The sequence below is a fragment of the Molothrus ater genome, chromosome 7 (assembly GCF_012460135.2).
Source record: "Molothrus ater isolate BHLD 08-10-18 breed brown headed cowbird chromosome 7, BPBGC_Mater_1.1, whole genome shotgun sequence".
Taxonomy (NCBI): domain Eukaryota; kingdom Metazoa; phylum Chordata; class Aves; order Passeriformes; family Icteridae; genus Molothrus; species Molothrus ater.
Genome location: NC_050484.2, coordinates 24177852 through 24195970, shown reverse-complemented (window position 1 = coordinate 24195970; position 18119 = coordinate 24177852). Strand labels below are relative to the sequence as shown.

General features: G+C 45.5%; 1 protein-coding gene across 13 annotated transcripts in view; it reads right to left on the bottom strand.

Moving 5' to 3' along the window:
- Positions 1-18119, bottom strand: part of BIN1 (bridging integrator 1) — a 90345-nt gene that overhangs the window by 47496 nt on the left and 24730 nt on the right. For all 13 annotated transcript variants that reach the window (XM_036386912.2, XM_036386920.2, XM_036386908.2 and 10 more), the window contains exons 2-4: positions 5579-5659; positions 1024-1078; positions 491-585 (exon numbers count right to left, since the gene is read on the bottom strand). In XM_036386912.2, the coding sequence (XP_036242805.1) occupies positions 491-585; positions 1024-1078; positions 5579-5659 (231 nt within the window). The remainder of the gene's footprint in view (positions 1-490; positions 586-1023; positions 1079-5578; positions 5660-18119) is intronic.

Sequence of the window (18119 nt, the reverse complement as noted above, 5' to 3'; positions counted from 1 at the left end):
CCAAGGGATAACAACACCAGCAGCGTGGGGTGACACATGGCTCAGCCAAACAAGGGAGCAACTGGAATGAGGCAGCTGGTGGAACTGCCATGAGGGGTTGTGGCAGCTACACAACTGCCTGCTCTGACTGCTTCAGCCAGAGTTTTATCTGCCCCTTTCTCTTACACAGAACATAAGCAGTACACCCAGCTGGCCCTCCTGAGTTTCTGTTGGAATCCTCTGTCCCCATTTAGCCACTCTGGGGGGAACAAACAGCCTCTGGGCATAAGTGTACAGTTCTTTGTAATGTACAAGCATTTGGCAACAATCTCCTACAAAAATACAAGGCACATCCTTCCAGCCTTCCTTTCTTCACAGTGCTGAGTTTGTCTACAATTCTTCTGCAAAGTCATATGCCTGAAGAAATGTGGTGTGCACACAGAGCTTCCAAAGCTCATCTCTGCTGACAGAGCAAGTCTGGGCATCCCCACATCCTGGACAAAAATCTTACCTCTGCTATTTTATTTGTGTCATCTCTCCCAGGCCAATCTGGCTCATAAACTTCCTGCAAACACTCTGTCAGCTTCTTGGAGGCCTCATGCATAGCTAGGAAAGAAGAGGGAACTGTTCAGACAAAGAAGAAAATAATGTGTTCCTCACAGTTAAACCCTTGCCCTGAGAGACAGAGGCACAGGAGCATCATAACAGATGCTGAGCTCTTCCTTACTAAATGTCTGACCCTTGATGACACAGAGATGGAAGGCAACCAGTGGGAGAAAGGAACCAAGAGTGCACTTGCATCAAACCCTTTGTGTCCATCCTCCCCTGGAAGAACATGTGGAGGTCCATCTGCTAAGACACCACCACGTGTTTGTCATCAAAGCACAACGCCATTCCCAACTGGTCCCAAAGGATTCTGAAAGATTCCCCCCCGACAAAGCTGCAACTCATGCCTGGGGAAGCAGAAGGGAGGGGAAGGCTGCAGAAACCTCCCTGGGAGGTAAGCACTGGAGGGGAACAAACCTCTGCTGGTGCAGACCTTACCTTTGACAGAAGCCAAGTAAGTCCGGAGGTCCTTCTGCAGCCTCGTGCCTTCAGACTGTGAACATAAGGAGATCACCAGTTATTCTCTCAGCTAAGGAGAGTCTGTAAGAAGCACTCAAGCATTTCTAACTAAAGAAAACTGGTCTTGCAGACAAGCTACACACCAGTCCTATGATCACATGAAACTTCAAGCCATCACATTTTTTGTATTTTTTTGCTCTGTGTTCTAGGAACTTCCAGGACTTTTGCAGCAAACGTAATCGTAACTCCTCTCCTCTTGTACTCTCTTTGGGTCAGTTCCCAATGCTTCCCCAGACCAGAAGACTTTGTTTGTAAAACTGGTCAGCTTTTTCCAATCCCTCATTTCCTTTGCTGATGGCAGTAGGAAAAGAACAAATGTGAACTCATCCAGAACTTTCGAGGCATGGAAAACAATTTGGGCCATGCTGCTGGAAGCAGATGGATTTCTCACAAAGCTATGCTATCACTGCCACTTCAACAGCTGGGCAGATTTGGCCTCTGCTTAGAGAGCACAGCTGCACTGGGAGCACAAAGCTCAGCATGAGCTCAGTTGAGACAAGAGGTGCCTGAGTGGTGGGAGAGCTGATGGGAAACATCTGCTTTTGAAGTCAGTGGCTCTGAGGCAGCTATTGAAGATGTCCTGTGAGGTGAGCTCCCTGTCTCTGGAGTTGGCTTCAGCTGTCAAAATTTATTATGCTGGGGTGCAAAATTCATCATGGGGCACAAACTGGGAAGGAGGAAAATGACAGCAGGCTGTGAGGTCCAGTGGTTCTCTTTTCTGCATTCTTGTTTTGCAAAAAATATGCAAAGTCCCACCAATGGACACACTATCATCCTGAAGTATCATTTTTAAGAATAACTAAATTTCAACTCACAATTTGGAGGTTATAAAAAACCATCATCAGGGAAAGTCGTCTGCAGAACTTGCCCACCACACACTTGGGCACTGCAATGTCTGGAGCAGTAACATTCAAAACTGTAGCATCTAAAACCAGAAGCCACTTCTAAAATTGTGTCCATGCTTGCCCAAATCCTGCCACAGCAGCAAATGACACAAGCCAAACTCAGAACTCTTCAAGTCTCAATACCCAGTTCCAAAGCCATGGAGACAAAAGTATCCTCTGAGCAGAAAACCAGCACCACAATTAAATGCCTAGTCAACATTTTTAGATAGATCACCTGAAAAACCTACAAGGCAGGGCTGAAAACTGGAGTATGCAATTGCAGCAATGCAGAACCAGCCTTCTGTGCTCTCCAGGCATCCTCACCAGTGCTGCTGCATCCTGCAGCTGGAGTGCTCTCAGTCAGCTCTTGCTGATGTTTAAAACTCAGCTGTGCACTCAATGCACATTTGCCATCTGAGGGGGCAGGAGGCAATGCCCTGTTCCAGATTAGATTAATGTAGGGCTGGAAGAGCAGACTGTGTAATTACAGGGAGGGGAAGCACTGAAACAACAGCTCCAGGTAAGCTCCCCCTCAGTAAAACTTCAGAACTGTTAGGACAGAGCATGAACTCTGGGAGGGAAGCTCCCCTCTGGGGTACCACAGGGAGGCTGTTAAGCTTGTTTTGCCACATAGGGCTGAAATAGAAACTGCTGGGTGTGAAGGGTTCTTGTCAGGGAAGAAACCCTCTCTCTGAGCTACTGACAGCAAAGGTCCCCAGTGCCTGCCCTGCAGCAGGGGCTGCACCCAAGACAGCGTGGTGCAGGCAGAGGTGGGTGCAGCCTGTGCCAGCAGCTGCTTCCCTCTCGTGTGCTCTGTGTGCAAGGCTGTAAACCAGCCCAGAACTTCCACACAAGGGGCAGCTCATGAAGGGTATCAAAACCCAGCTGCTCTGCCAGGCAGAAACACACCCAGTGGCAGGTGTAAGAGCTGCCACCAGCCTCACACTGTCCCTCCAGTGAGTACTTCAGCTCAGGGCAAGAGAAGCCAAAGCCTGGCACACCTCAGGAAGGGGCCAACTTGCACCTTTATAGCAGGACTCTTGCTCCCAGGTCAGCATTTGGGACAGATCCTTGTGCCATTGACTGAACACAAGTGACCCTGGGAAAGGGAAGGAGAAGGGAACCTTCAAATGGCCATTTGGGAAGGTTAATAGCCAAAGAACCTCCATGAGGGAGTAGTGAGGGGCAGTTCTGCTGCTTGTCAAGCCTTCAGGAGACACAGGCAAGCCCTGCACTTGCACAGCTGTGTCCAGCTCTTTTGCCACAAAGCAAATCCATCTGAGCCAAAATGTTCATACCATTCAGGGACCTCAGAGTGGTGCTCTTATATGAACCTGATGGACAGAGAGTCAGGAAGTGCAATACCCTCAACCACTATTTGAGAGAACCACAAATACCTTGGTTGAAAATGATTTTTTGGACCTGCACTCCATTCCTCAACAAACCACACACAGAAACATGTGTCAAAGTGGTCCAGCACAGTCATTAGAGTCAGAGGAGCCCCTAATCAGCCAGTGAACAAGGTCACTGCCTGCTCACACCCCAGCCAGTTCCACAAGAGAGCAGCGCTGTCCTGTCACCAGCCTGCAGCAAAAGGTCAGCTTTCCTCCAGACCTCCATCCCCCACTGGAGCAGAGTTTGTAATGAAAGGTCATAGAAATCTTAAGGGTAACTATTCCACACACACTTTATACATATAAAAATATAAAGAAGTGTGTATATATGTATATAAAGCCGATTTTTTTATTCCCCTAGCCCTCAGCTCTGGATAGCCTAAGAATCCAGCTAACTCACACTCATGGTTTGCCCTGTAAAACAGGCATTGTCTGCATTTATTTTAGTAACAGGTAAACTGAAGGCCTAAGCAAAACCAACAGACCTCAAGCAGCAAATGCAGAGCAGCCTCCAGCTTCTTTGATTAATTATTTGGGCAATTTAGTTCATGGTCTGCCCCACAAAACAGGAGAAAGAATTCAGATGTAAGGGATACAAGAAGCAGTGCTTCTTCAACAGGCTCCTCACTGCACCACTGGAACCAACGGCTTTGGAAATTGAAAAAGCCATCCCAGAGAGTCACAGCTAGAAATGTGGATTTGAGGTCTTTTGTATTTCTCATTTACAAAGGTTATTTCTTAATTGCTTAAAAATTATACCAAAAAAGTCAGATCTGGTAATGTCATGTTGTCAGAAAGCAGTTAAAATGTATTCTGCTGTGTACAAGAGTATCATTGCTGGACATGCTACAGACATGCTGCATGAACTTCTGGAGCAATAGCTGCTATTGCTGCCAGGAGAAGGAGCATTAGTGTCCAGGAATCTGCAATCAGCTCTGGTTACACATAAGTCAAAGCCAGACTGAAGGATTTTCATTACATTCAGCTGTGGCAAATCCCTGCTCAGCTGGTTTTGCGACACAACCACATCTGCTGAGTCTCAACAGACACGATGCAGCTGCCACTAACAGCTCTGGAAAAAGGTCCTAAATGTGTCAAGCCACAAAAGAGTAACATTTATTCAGCACCACCTGAGCTATGCTGTGGCACACATTTCCTGCCACAAAACAGAAGCAATGCTTCCCCTATCAACAAGCACCAGCAAAATCCACAAGGTAACTGCTGTTTTCCCTGCTGGGAGGCTGAAGTCTCTAGATTAAAAATAAAACAAAACACACCCAGTTGAAGATTGAAGCCTACTGCTGTGGAAGTAGGAGGGTGGGGAAAATTGCTACACTGTTAAAATATTTCTGTGCCCTAAAATATTGGGGATGAGGCAGACACGCAGAAGAATAATGACTCAGGCCTGACACAGTGATTGTGCAACTATGGGGAAGTCAGATTTAGATCTTAGCCATGGAAGGATGTTTCCCTTTTCACCATTTGCTTTCTTTGTCTCTTCTGCCCTACACTGTGCTTAGGAAACTGAAACTGCCTTGTTCCATTTTATTTTTTTATTTCTAATCTGTTTCCCAACCTATCCCTTGTTCAGGGACACAATGTTGCTCTTATATCTCTGCTTCCAGCAGAGCAGCAAAAATTACATTACAAAGCAGCTGCTAACTGAAGAAAGTGTTCTGCTTCAGCTGTTTCTTTTTCTAAAATTGGTTCTAGAACAAGCATTATTTTTACTGATCTCTTCACTCTCGCAACCAGTGACAGGACTGAGGAAACAGGATGAAGCTGAGGAGGGGAGATTTAGGCTGGGTATCAAGAAAAAGTTTTTCACCCTGAGGGGGGCTGGGCACTGGGACAGGCTCCTCAGGGAAGTGTTCACAGCACCAAGCCTGACAGCTCAGCATTTGGACAATGCTCTTGGCACATGGTGCGACTCTTGGGGTGCCCTGCAGAGGGTCAGGAGTTGGACTTAGGATCCTGATGGGCCCCTTTCACCTCAGCATGCTCTATGATTCTCTCATGAAAGGGACCCTGGAAGTTCACAATGTCATTTCTTGTAAGTGAGGAGTTATGAGTTATGGGTCACTTGAATAGGCCTATGTCATGGTTTAATTTAATGGCCTTTAATTACATTGCAGCAGATGACTGGAGGCTAATACTGAATCCCAGGGTGCAATTACATATTGACAATTATCTTACCAGCTGTTTGTTGAAGTTTTGCACACACTGTTCAAACTGCTCATCTTTTGTTTCATCTGCTTTACCAAGCTTCTGAAGGACCTGCAGAGAGAGAGGAGAAAGGAGACTTTAAACACAGATACAGAAAAGCATAGAAAGAAACAATTGCACGTTTTTGGTCCTGAGGCCAAAGTTAAAAAGTCACCTTTATTCTTGTGCTCAAGGTTTTCAGAACACAGTTATAGTTTGAAAACAGATTTACAGATGAGTAAGGAAGAACTCAGACCCCTTACATTCTGCTGTATTGAAGCGCATGGCTAAGGATTGTCTTGCACTGATCTAATGTTTTTTGCAGACAAGGCAACAGCAAACCAGTTATCTCCTGAACCAGCAAGACACAAACCACATCACTAATATGCCTTGTGTTGTGCAGTTACATTTTTCCTGATTTAACACTAGTGTCTAGTCCAGACAGGGTGGGGTTCTGCTTGCAGAACAGCTGGATTGGCCTCAAACAGAGAGCTGCGCAGGGATCTCAGGGAGGGAGGGTGGCTGGAGCAATGAAAGTTCCACCTTCTTTCCACCTTTTCTCACTCTGCACATGCTTGGCAAGAGCTGGCTGCTGAGAGCCACTGGGGACCTTACACCATTAATCTGTGTGACACTCAGGCCAAGTGTCACTTCTGAGAGTGTCAGCAGCCACCTCCCTGCACAGCACAGCTCCCCACAGCCTGTACAAAAATCCTTATCAGACTACTTCTCTTATCAGCCTTCTCTCTTAGCTCCCTCTCCGTGCAGCTAAGTGGATTGATCCCAGGTTAGAACAAAACAGCATTTCATGTTCTGGGCTGGCAGGTACATTCATCACAAGAGGTCTGGGCAAACCTGTGAAGGAGGGCAGCAGCTGTTTGCCATGCCCCAAGCAACTCCAGCTGCAGGGAGACTGGGATATACCCTGTAATTGGTTAAGGCTGATTATATCACCTCTCTGAATCAAAACTAAAACCTAGCCATAAAAAAAAAAAAAAAAAAAAAAAAAAAAAAAAAGCAAAAAAAAGCCTTGTCTCACAGGGACAGTGAAACCAGAGAAAAGCCCACCCAGCCCTCAGCCACAGGAGGTTTTGGTGAGCCACAGGTGAGCTAGAAAGGGAGGTGAGGGGGCACCTCAACAAGAGAGGCAGCCCTGTCTGGAAAGGGCACAAGTGCCGAGAGGCAGAAAGCTGGAGTCCCCCTTGCTCTGCTGAGCACAGCAGAACAGCCCTTTACCTACAGACCCCAGCTGTAAATTCAGCCCCTTTTGGGGAAAAGGGGATTTAGACAAAAAAAGCAGGTCCCTGTTACTGACACCAGGTCTTCATGCAGACCATTAGAAACTGTTCCCAGACTGAGGGACTGCCAGAGAGCCATGACAGTCACCCAAACCAGTTTCCTCCAGCTGCCTTTGCGACCCATGGATCTTCTCAGAGAACACAGAGAGAATTTTATCCCTGCAAGGCAGGGGTCAGTCTTTCATGATTAGTCCCCAAAATGGAATTGAAAAGGATCATGCAACAGGATGTAGAATAGAATATTTTCAATGTGAAGTAACCTACAATAATAATTTAGTCCAATTGCCCATGCACCCACTGGCCCATTCTCATGTTCTTTATACTGTTGAGGTGGAGAACACCTGTTATGCCTATTTGGCTAAGCTCAGTTTCTCTCTCCCCAATACATGAATGGATATTCCCATCTCACCCCTGACCACAGTAATTGACTGTAGTGAAAAGATCTGATATATCAGTGCAGTCATTCAGCATCCAGCTCTTAAATCCCCTTATATCAGCTGGGATTAAATGTTAGGAGGGAATCACTGTTTTTCATCCTCCCTCTCTTCAACAGCTTCTCTTCACCTCCAGAAACTGCTGAGGTATTCCAGTGTCAGCAAAAGGAGGGAAAAGGACACACAGACAAAGAGTGTCCCCTTTGTCACCCAGAGCTGAATCAAGGACCATCAGAATTTTGAGTACAACTTTCTACAGCTCAAATGCCAGCAACAAACACTGCAGCCACAAGTGCCTAATGTGCTTGGTAAATCTGTCTACACAGCAGGACACAGCACAAATATTCCCTTCTTCCTCACAAACCCTTGGCACATAGGAGCTTGCTGGAGAGAGAAGCAGCAATGTTGTTTGTACTGGCAGAGTCCTGTACACCAGACATTGGTGTCTCCTGTGCCCACCCACTCCAGCAAAGGGGAGCACATCCCATAACAGCACTGCTGCTGAGGTTACACATTCCTCTGCCATGCCAGCAGGAGACAAGGATTCAGTATGGCCTCATCTTTCTCATCAAGTGGTATGGGCAACCTCCTCCAGATATTGTTCAGCTGCACTCCCCTAGGCTGTCAGATCTATGGAGCAGGGGTTTCCCACCTGCTGGGTGACTTTCTAGGTGTCCAAGGAGCAGGCACACCAATAGCACCCATCACTGATAGCAATAAAGTATGCAAGCTGTAAATTCCAAAGAAGAATTACATTCTCCCTCAAAGTGCAGATCAATAGAATTACTGGAGATACAAAGGAGATTTTTACAGGGCAATGCATCTGTCTGGCTATTCAAAAGATGTGATGCTTTCAGGCCTGGAGGGGAGGGAAGGAGAGCATTTAACTGGGAGGAATCTGGAGTATGTCACCAGGGTCAAAGACTCAGAACAGCCTCAGTGCTTCCTGATGTAAAACACTGAGCAGCACTCACAGACTATTCATTATGGAGCCACATGCCTATCCATCATATCCAAGGAGTTAATTTCCAATTCTACTGCCCCTTGGGGAACATGCACACTTAGTCTGGGATCATCTGACCAGCTGGGAAAATCTTGTTCCACTGTGCTGAGGTGCTCTGCTCAACTTCTGTAAAACACTGGGCACTGCAAAGAGCTCTGACTCCCAGCCTATCTCGAAGGAAAAAGCTCCTGCTGTAACAGGAAAGCTCAGGTGAGGAGCAGCTCTGAATGAGGATAGAGGAAGGGAGAAGAAACCCTGTGTGATTCCACAGTGGTGACAAGGTATGGGTGAAACAGATGACTTGGGGATGCCTGCAGAGAAATAAAGCAAGGAAAAGAAAATCAGGTACAAGAGAGCCTGTGAGAAGTGAATCCTGGCCACACAAAAAGCCCCCCCTTTTCTTGCTTCCTACACTACTCCCCATGTGGTGGATGAAGGCTTGTGCCCTGTGTCTGCTGGCCCTGTGGGCAAGCCCCAGCCATACAATGATCCCTTTTTTGCCTGCTATGATGCAGCAGAGAGGCAACAGCCCTGGGCTGCAGCAGGACAGTGGTTATCTCCTCATAATGCTCTCCCTCATAGCCAGATCTGCCCTGCACAAACAGCCCAGAGGTCAGACCCCAAGTCATCTGAGCAGCACAGAGGACGGCTCCTCAATGCTGGCCCTCCAGCCTACTCCCAGCTCCCCCATCAAAGAGCTGTGCTGGCAAATCACACTAACAAATCCCCCTGGACTCCCTGAACCAGGCAGGGATGGAGCAGCTGGCCCAGGGCGTGCTGCTGACTGCAGACATGTCTGTGCTCACTGCTAATAACCCGTGAGCTCACAGGACAACTCCCCTCCCCAGGCTGGCACTGCCGTCATAGGTCAGGCTATTCCGGGTGAGCCGCGGCCGCTCCCTCCCTTCCCCTGCCACAGGTTTTAATCCTCCAGCTCACTGCAAAGCCAGATAAAGTTGGGATGGAAACTTCAGGGTCTTTGATAGCTATTAATGGAGCAGATTTACCAGGGTAGGAGACAGGACTCCACCGCAGCTCCCAGATCTCGGGCGGATCAGAGATGGTGTGATGTGTCAGCTGCTGTCTGGCGCAAACCACACCAGAAGCAGGCATGGATCCGGCATTTAAGAGATTAAGCAGCAACCATAGCTTGGCTCCTTGGTCTGCCCTTGACCTCAGGAGTCCTGGCCCTGCATAAGGATAGGGACCATTTCAAGATGGTGCAAGATAGGGTGAAGGAGGGAATACTTTGTCTGAATCCCACAGAACACCTTGTGAAACACATTTCAGAAGAGGCTCTAGTGATGCTATGGGTTTCAGTCTTGATTTACAATTTACTATGATTTATTGATTTACTATGACAGGTGGGGCTGTCATCCCAGCCAGTGTTTTTTGCCTCAGTGTTTTTCACTGAGGCCAAACACTTTTCCAGTGTTTCTCAGAAACCATGTCTCTTCTAATAATTATAGCTAGGACCGGCAAATGCTCTGCATAAACTAAGATCAACAGGCACAGACCAGCTACTGTAGAATCTCCAAAGAGAGCCAAATCCCACCCATGGACCCTCAGTTTTTCCTGCATTTGAATAAAAGCAACAAACAAACCAAGGAAACTCAAGAGTTCAACTGAAGTTTTAAAAGCAGTTTAAGAACCTAGAAGGCAAGATGCTATTAAAAAAAATCAGTAAATAATCACATTCCTCTCATATCACACATGTGTTTGTGATCTGCTGTTGTGGACAGAACCATCTGCAGTAAACTCAGAATTGCTACACTTTGAGAAGTAACACAGAAGAAGTGAAAGGAAAATATGAAAACCCTCATACCAGAGATGTGGTGTTTGCTAGCAATTGTCAGAGAAGTCAAGGCATGAAATAGCCTTTGAAAACAGCAGCTGTTCCTACCAGATTTGAACATTTGCTTTGGGCTATCCAAGTTGCAGGTTCTCCCCTAAGACCATTAGATTCACACAATGACTGATCATTACCTAAATACCACAACTTTGTACAACTCAAAAGAAAGCAGCTCATGTGGCTGCAGTTTTTTCTGTACAGGTGCAAACATTCCTGAAGGGCAAGTGCCACATTGATTAGCACAGGGTATCCAGTGCTCTGCTTCAAGCACTGGGTGGGAAGGGAATGGATATCTGGACATCAGCCCTGTGACCACGAAATTCTGATATAGAGCAGCAATCCCCAGTAAGGACAAACACTTGCTGGCAGTGCAGCAGCTGTCAGCACCAAGCAACAGTATCAGACCAACGAAAATGCAGTTCTGCTTTGCTCAAAAAAGCAACTGCAACCACATTTATGCTTTCTAATAAAGAAATATATGCCAGCTGCTTAATGCAGCCACAGTCCTCAATCAGCACTCTCCCTCACTCCCTTTTGAAATATCAATGCCACAACACAACACAAGCCCTGAAACCCCAAATATTCTCAACAAACCCCAAGTAGACTCATTATGTGAGCCAATAACCTAGTAAAAGTCTACTTTGCATGGCATATGGGTCACCCAGGCCAAATACCAGTTTAGAGAATGCAAGTGATGAGCAGGAAGGCATTAAAATAAATGCATTTATTTTGTGGATCTCAAACAAAGCTAAATCTGGCTCTGAAACATCTGAATTAAGAGTGGTCCAGCCCTGATGAAGGGGAAGTCATCAAGCCCACAGCCAGGGAACTTCAGCCCTACAAGTCCACATCTTAGTCCCCCCACAGTATCAGAGAGGGGCTGCACTTATTGACATGGGCCCATTGCCCCTAAATCACTCCATCTCCTGACCTCCCCACCCCTTGTCAACAACACCTCTGACTGTTGCTGTGTCTGCCAACTCCAGTGCATAATCTCCAAGTACCAAATGGGCACTGAGCCAGTAACTACTGTGACTAATTTTGAATTGCAATAAATTGGCATGTGTCAATGGGTCAACCAGCAACAGAACAAATAGACCTTTGATCTCAGGCCGCTGCCTGTTATCCCATGGAAGACATTCTACTCAGAACAGGAGGAGAAGAAAATAGTGTCCAAGTCAGATGGAAAGCACAAAGCCATGTAACTTAATAAGGTACAAACACAGGAAGTTTCCTAAGCTTTTTTAAGCCTCGTTTCTTCCGTGCCCGGATACAATGTGACTTGTTCACTGAAGTAGACTTGTGCTCATGGAATACTTTGGTTATTGCATTCAGATCTGGGGAGAAAAGCATGAGCAGCAGTGGGAATCTGCTCCCCCTCCAGCCCTCCCCAGGAGAAGGGCATGTCCTCCTGCCCTCCACGCCTGACTCCAGGCTGGTTTTGGGGACAGCCTGGCTTTCCTCATGCAAGCCTGACACAATTAAGTCTTTCTTTCAAACAACTGGACAAAAGAAGAAGGGGGTGGATAGGAAGAAACTCCAAACATATTAATGCTTAATTTTAAATTGAGGAAATTATTCCCATAGCTGAGCAATCACCAAGGCCCTTGGATCACCGGAAGATGGGAAAGGGCAGTGTCAAACTTGGCACAGACAGAGCAGTTCTTGTTTGCTTCTTACTTGCTAACAAGGTTCAATAGATCCCACAAAGACAGGATATTGCCTCTGCTACAGAGCTAAGTGCTGGGAAATGAGGGTCCAATACTGCATTTTGTTAGCAGCTTCCTGAATGACCTGGAAAACCCATGTCTAATGTCACACTCATCTAGCTCTAAGGAGGAGTGTTTGGTCAGCATGTCACAGAGTCACCAAGTTTATCTCTGGCATTTCCAGCTAGCAAATGGGAAAGAGGAACAGAGAGATGAGATGACCAGCTTTCAGTGTTCAGCTCAAGGCACACTGAGTTTGATTTTCACAGGTGCCCCTATAGTTAAACTATGTGAGAATTTGCACGCTTAGAGCCATATTGTAAAACAGAAATGACTAAAAGGTCAATTTTCTGTTCACATCCCCCAAAAAAAGTTACCAGTGAGGAATTTACATCATTAGGATAGATTGCATGAACGTCCTTTGCTAATTAAAGACTTTAAGACAAGCATCTCAAGTGTGATTTAATGATTGATTCCACTTTACAAATGGGTCAGACCATGTAAGGCCCCTCCAAAGCTATTCTTTCCCAAATCCAGAAGATGACAGCTTCAACCAAGGTCAATCACTTCATCTCCAAACAAATAGATCAAAAAGATCTCATTCCTTTCTCCATACGACACAAAGTGTGTGACTAGATACTAATAACATGCATAGCCAAAGAAACAGCATGTATGTGTCAAAGAACCATCATCTTCCCTAAACAGCACTATATTAAAAAATTTCTGTAGGAGCCAGTCTTGCTGCACTGCCTTGAAGGCTCATCTCAAGTATTTGCCTCTGACAGCTGTTGAACAGCAGCCTCACCATGACCTGCACCTTCAGGACACACCTCTCAAGTTTAACATGACTCAGTGTGGTCAAATTGCAATGCCTTTCATCCTTCACTCCTCTCTCACTCTGTAGTCAATAGAGGAAAAAAAAAAAATCAAGTTCCAGTTTTCTCACTCAGAATTATTTCCTGGAAAACTTGCTTCCCCATAACAGGGGGAAAGAGAAAGTTCACAGCAACAAGTTTCACCAGGCTGAAGTCAGCATCTTAAAATACACAGGACGCTGAGTGTCCCAAGACCATATGTGACCAAAATGAGAAGAATCAGGTCTAACCCCAGTTTTTGGACATTCTTCCCACAACTACTTCCGTAGGTTTAGTGGATCTCAGGCCGTTCCTGCACCTGGAGCTCAAGACATTGTCCTTCATGCTGTTGTTGGAGAACTCCTGACCTGCCCAGCTGGTCAAAATTGCTACACCCATAGGTAGAACCCTGGGCCAAAGATAAAAAGCCCTCATGGACATGGGGCTAGAATCCAGTTAATCTTCTGCCCTAGGAAAAAGGCCAGGATAATTTTCATTTCCCTGCTTACCTCTTCTTCTCTTTCTACTGCTCCCAGAAGCTGCAATATCACCTGCTGACCCCACTCTCTGTCTCAGCAAGGCCAACGTCCCTGAGGACTCACATTAAAAGCATCTTAGTTTTTGGAGTAGAACCTATAACAGTTTCTCCCAGGCCATTCCCACGCTACTAACAATACTCAGTTTTTCATGAAGCAGGTACCAAACACTTTGCCTTCAACCTCCAGGCTGTGATCAAATCACTTATCTAAAATGGGCTTTGACATTTCCCTGCCTTAATGCCACTCCCACTCTGGGAAGCCTTGGCTATCTGCTAACACTGTCTCTAACGGTGCAATGCTTTAAAAAACATTCATACTCCTTTGCATTATTGCAAGGCTCACTGCTACTTCCCACAGAACTGAGCTACAGTGGGATGGGTTGAGCCTTGACTTCCCAGAACACAGCAGGGGGACTTGTGCAGGGCAGAACTCTAAACCAAAAGGCACAGTAAGTTCTGTACCCCTAATCTGTGCTGACTCTAGCTTCATACAGACTCATTAAGGAAAAAGATAAAGATGACATTCAAGTGTACACAAAGCCAAGGGGCTCAGTCAATTTTTTGTGGCATCAGCTTTGGCAAAAAGCCTGCAAATAAGCAGCTCATTGAAGAAATGGGCAAGCTGTATATGCACTCCCTTGCTTTTACTTCAGATAAGCACTTTCAGTGGGAAAAAAATTGTTCACATTTCTCTTGAATGGCTCCAGTTGAGTTCTAAAGAAAAAAAACAACAAAACAAACAAAAAAAGTACAAACTTAAAACCAAAACCACAAACTCAAGAGCTCCCCAAAATCAGAGATATATTTAAAAGCTCCACCCCAAGCTCGTTATTCCATCTAAAGTGTTAATTGAAGTAATTTTTTTAAAAAAGAAAACAAAAAAACACAAATAGAATTGCTCCCTTAACAGTAGTATGTCCTGCATTTTTCATTAGCTGTCCTGGGAAAAGTTTAAAATTTGCTTGTAAGGATTTTTAAAACTGACAGTGTAGGAGCATTCTTTTATTCAAGACCCTAAAGTAACCCTGTCTCAGTGGTCAATTGTGAAAAGACATTTCTGAACATATTAGCAGGTTTTTTTAAGTCATATGACCAGTCCCCAGATGTTCCTCCATCTAAGAACAGGTTGCCAAGCACAAGCTCTCTCCTTCCAGCAACAGCTCCTGTGAACACATCTGCATCAAGCAGATTTGTTCTGTTAGATGGACCCTGAACTTAGAGATCTTTAGAAGGAAGATAGCATGAAGGGACTAAGTCAAGACCTCCTGGTTGGCCTGGCAGCAAATACTTTAATCTCTGCAAAGGGCAGATCCAGAATGCTTCACTGTTTTCTCCCAAGAGCACAGACCAAGGTGAAGGACATTCACCACACCTGTATCAGGCAGAATACAAATGACATTTCTTGATTGCACCATTTGGGGAGAAGAGGGCCCTTCCACATTTTACTGCCTACATCAGGTATGAATTTCCCAGTAGTGTGAAAGGAGATGCTGTCCCCATGCTACCAGTCACGTATGTTCCCACAGCAGGCAATGACATGAGGAGTCCAGCTGCCCCCTCTTCCCAAAGGATCACAGCTATGTCCTCAACACAGAGCTGTGCAGACTTCTCAAGTGTCTTTTTCTTTCATGGAAGAAGATACCAAGAGCTGCTGAGAGAGCCCAGCTAGGCTGACATTAGCACAGGGCAGCAAGGGTGCTGAGGTTCTGTCACCAGCACCAGACAGCAGGGACTGCTGAGAGTCTGTATCTTGTGAGTTTGGGAAAGGAAGCCAGAGTGGGAGAGGCACCTCAGGGTGCTTTTGCCTTTTTTGTTTTGCTGTTTTTTAAAGAGAGAGGGCTCCTTCATATGCTAAAGCAGCAGCAATTGTTTGCTAAATTCTTAAACACAGGTACGTGGGAAAGCATGCTGTGCTGTTCGTTATCAACTCAGTCACTTCTGTCCTTCACAGTTTGCAGTTCTCAAATATCCAGATCTGGTTCAAGCTCAGCAGCTTTTATTTTTGACAGCAGTCTCAGAGCTCAGTTACCAGCCTTGGACAAGATGGCTCTGCTCAGCTTCATACTGGAAGGGTGTCGACAGATGCTGAATATATTATGAACAAGTGGACATGAACTGTCACTCCCTAAGGAGAAGAAAATGCCACACTGAGGAAATTTGGTCACTATAAATCAATTGGAGGGGGGTCTGTTAAAAAAATCCTCAGATTGTTTTTATTCCTGTTGTGCACCATACATTAATCAACATTAAAACAGGTCCATGAGACAACACAGGAACAACAACTTAAAGCTGCTGTAAAGTACTTCAAGGAGAGCATTACACAGCTAGAAATGGCTCAAAAACATCTCTTTATTTGATGAAGTGTGGTGGAAAGAAAAAATATTTCCTCTTTTTTGTCCAAGCAAGGCAGTACCATCGTAGGTATCCTTATAGATAGATATTGTAGATATATCTGTATCTATAGATGTAGATATCTTTTCACTCATATCTTCATAGATGTCACAGAATTGTCCAGGGATTTTAGTACTATCCCATACATAGCTACTGAAATAACAAGATTCATCAACCAGAACTCAGTACCTTTCATTCACAGGAGTGTTGATGGATCAACTCTTCTCTCTCCTCCTGGTACTCCATGCCCCAGAAAATCCCAAATCCAGGCAAGCAGGATTGCTGGTTACAGCATCAGTGCAGCTGCAAAGCCTGTCTGCTTAGTATCATCATTCATTGTATGCAACCTCAAGGCAGAAGGCCTTTCTTGTTCCAGATTTGTTTACAGTGGGATTCCAACCCTGGAGCTTTACTCCTCAGAAGTGCTGCAGAATGCACAATCACACTAACAAGAATGAAACTGGACCATGTGTCCAGCTTAGCAAAGGGCAGAAGGGTTGCAAAGCACACGTAACTGAAAATCCTCAAGTCTCCTACAGACAAAAGATGCAGCTCATTCCACAAATATCGAGTGACAATGGATAACACTAGCACTGCTCACATAGGTGTAGTTTTGCAAACTTGAAGAGCAAGGACTAAAAGAAGTGGAAACAGAGGGTCGAGTTATGCATTAGCTCAGGACATTTCTGGCTCAGCCACCACTGGACAAGGATCTGCTCTCCTCTCTCCCTGTGCTACCAGTTGCTTGAAGATTCAAATAGAACAGGCTTCCCCTCCTAGTCCTCATCCTTCAAGGCCACCTCTGCTCTTTTGGTCTAGCCTGCTGTGGGAAGCAGGAGAACTTTTGTCTTGCAACAAGGTTCATTAACAGGAAACTCTTCTGAAAAAGTAACAGGGATGCAAGGCAAGAAATGAAATCTCAGCAGTCAGAGATTTCATTTGATCACATGCTATTTCCAGATGGCTTATGGACATACACCCACAAAGCATGTCATTAGCTGTGCACAGGTGGGGCTAAGGCTACCAGCCAACTCCAAGTTCAGCTTGCCCAGAAAACCCAAAACCACAGAGTCACACTGACAGCCCCAGAGTTATGAATATTTACCACACACTTCAGGAGAGCAAACCCAAAGTGCCAAAATAGGTAACAACCTTTCAACACTCCAGTATCTCAAATGAGAATTTATGACAACTAGTCCATGAAAATCCATGAAGGTTTAACACCTCCCCCTTTCACATTCAGCCATAGTTGGGAATTCCTGTTACATTTTCATTTGCAGAAGGCCTCCCCTGTTTTTGTATCTTATCAAGCACAAACATGCAGACAAACACAAAATCAACACCTAAACTTAGACCAGAGAAGTTAACTCTGCTGTAAATGTCACTGGGTTTAAGCCTTGGCTGGGAGGAGAACAAGTTTGTGTTACTGTCAATCAAAAGCCAGGCAGAGACACATTGCTGTACCAAACACCATTGTCAGCTGTCTCCCCCAAAGCAAACACAGGGTCTATTCTCAGAATCTGAGAGACCTTGCTGTGGCCATTAATAACCAGGGAACTGTCAACAACCTGCAGCTCTCCCAAAGCCCAGCTCCACATGCCTCCACTTGATGTTACAGCCTCACTTGGAAAGGCCTGAAATTTTAAGTGGATTCACAGAAAACAAGAAGGTTTTATATATGAATCAATGCAGCTGCAGGTTTGCAGAGCAGCACACATGAGCAGACTGAGTCAAGCACAGGCTCAGCTCACCTGCATCATCACTTGGGGGCTGTCACAAAGAGCCAGCATTTGCTCTGCACCATCCCAGACACATCCTACTACAGAGTGACACAGAGGCAGCCTGGCACTCAATCTCTCATCTCTCCAAAAGGGCTCACTGAGAACCTAAGATTCTCTAGGAAACTGGTGGATACTCAGTAACCTGGGAGCAAACCCCCTTGCTTTTATTTGATTCCAGCTTTGTGGCAGTGCTTGTGGACAAAACCAGGCCCACTCATTTTGTTTTGCATCTAGGATATGAAAGACTGTAAAGAAGGGGATGTCTTGCTATACACTACAGACTTTAAATTTCCAACACAGACCTTGTAAAGCAGAGCAGAGACAGTGCCTATAGAAAAAGTAGAGTAACCAGAAGGAAGTAAGATTTGTGGTTTTCTGCATGGAGCAATACCTAAAGGAGGGGTGTTACATCCCTCACCTTGGGCCCTAGGCGTGGAACAGTCAGAGCCACCAGTGCCTGAGCACTCCTTGCCCACCACATTACTTATATTTCTGTTTATGCACTAAAAAGCACCTGTATATCTACAAACATCATCACCATTCTTTCAATCATCTGTCATAATTAAAATTATACAAATATCAATGGCTGCTAAGATACCCACATGCCCAATGACACCTCCCTGCTACTCTGTCCTGGCCTCCCTCTTGTTTGTGTTCTTCTGCTCACCATCT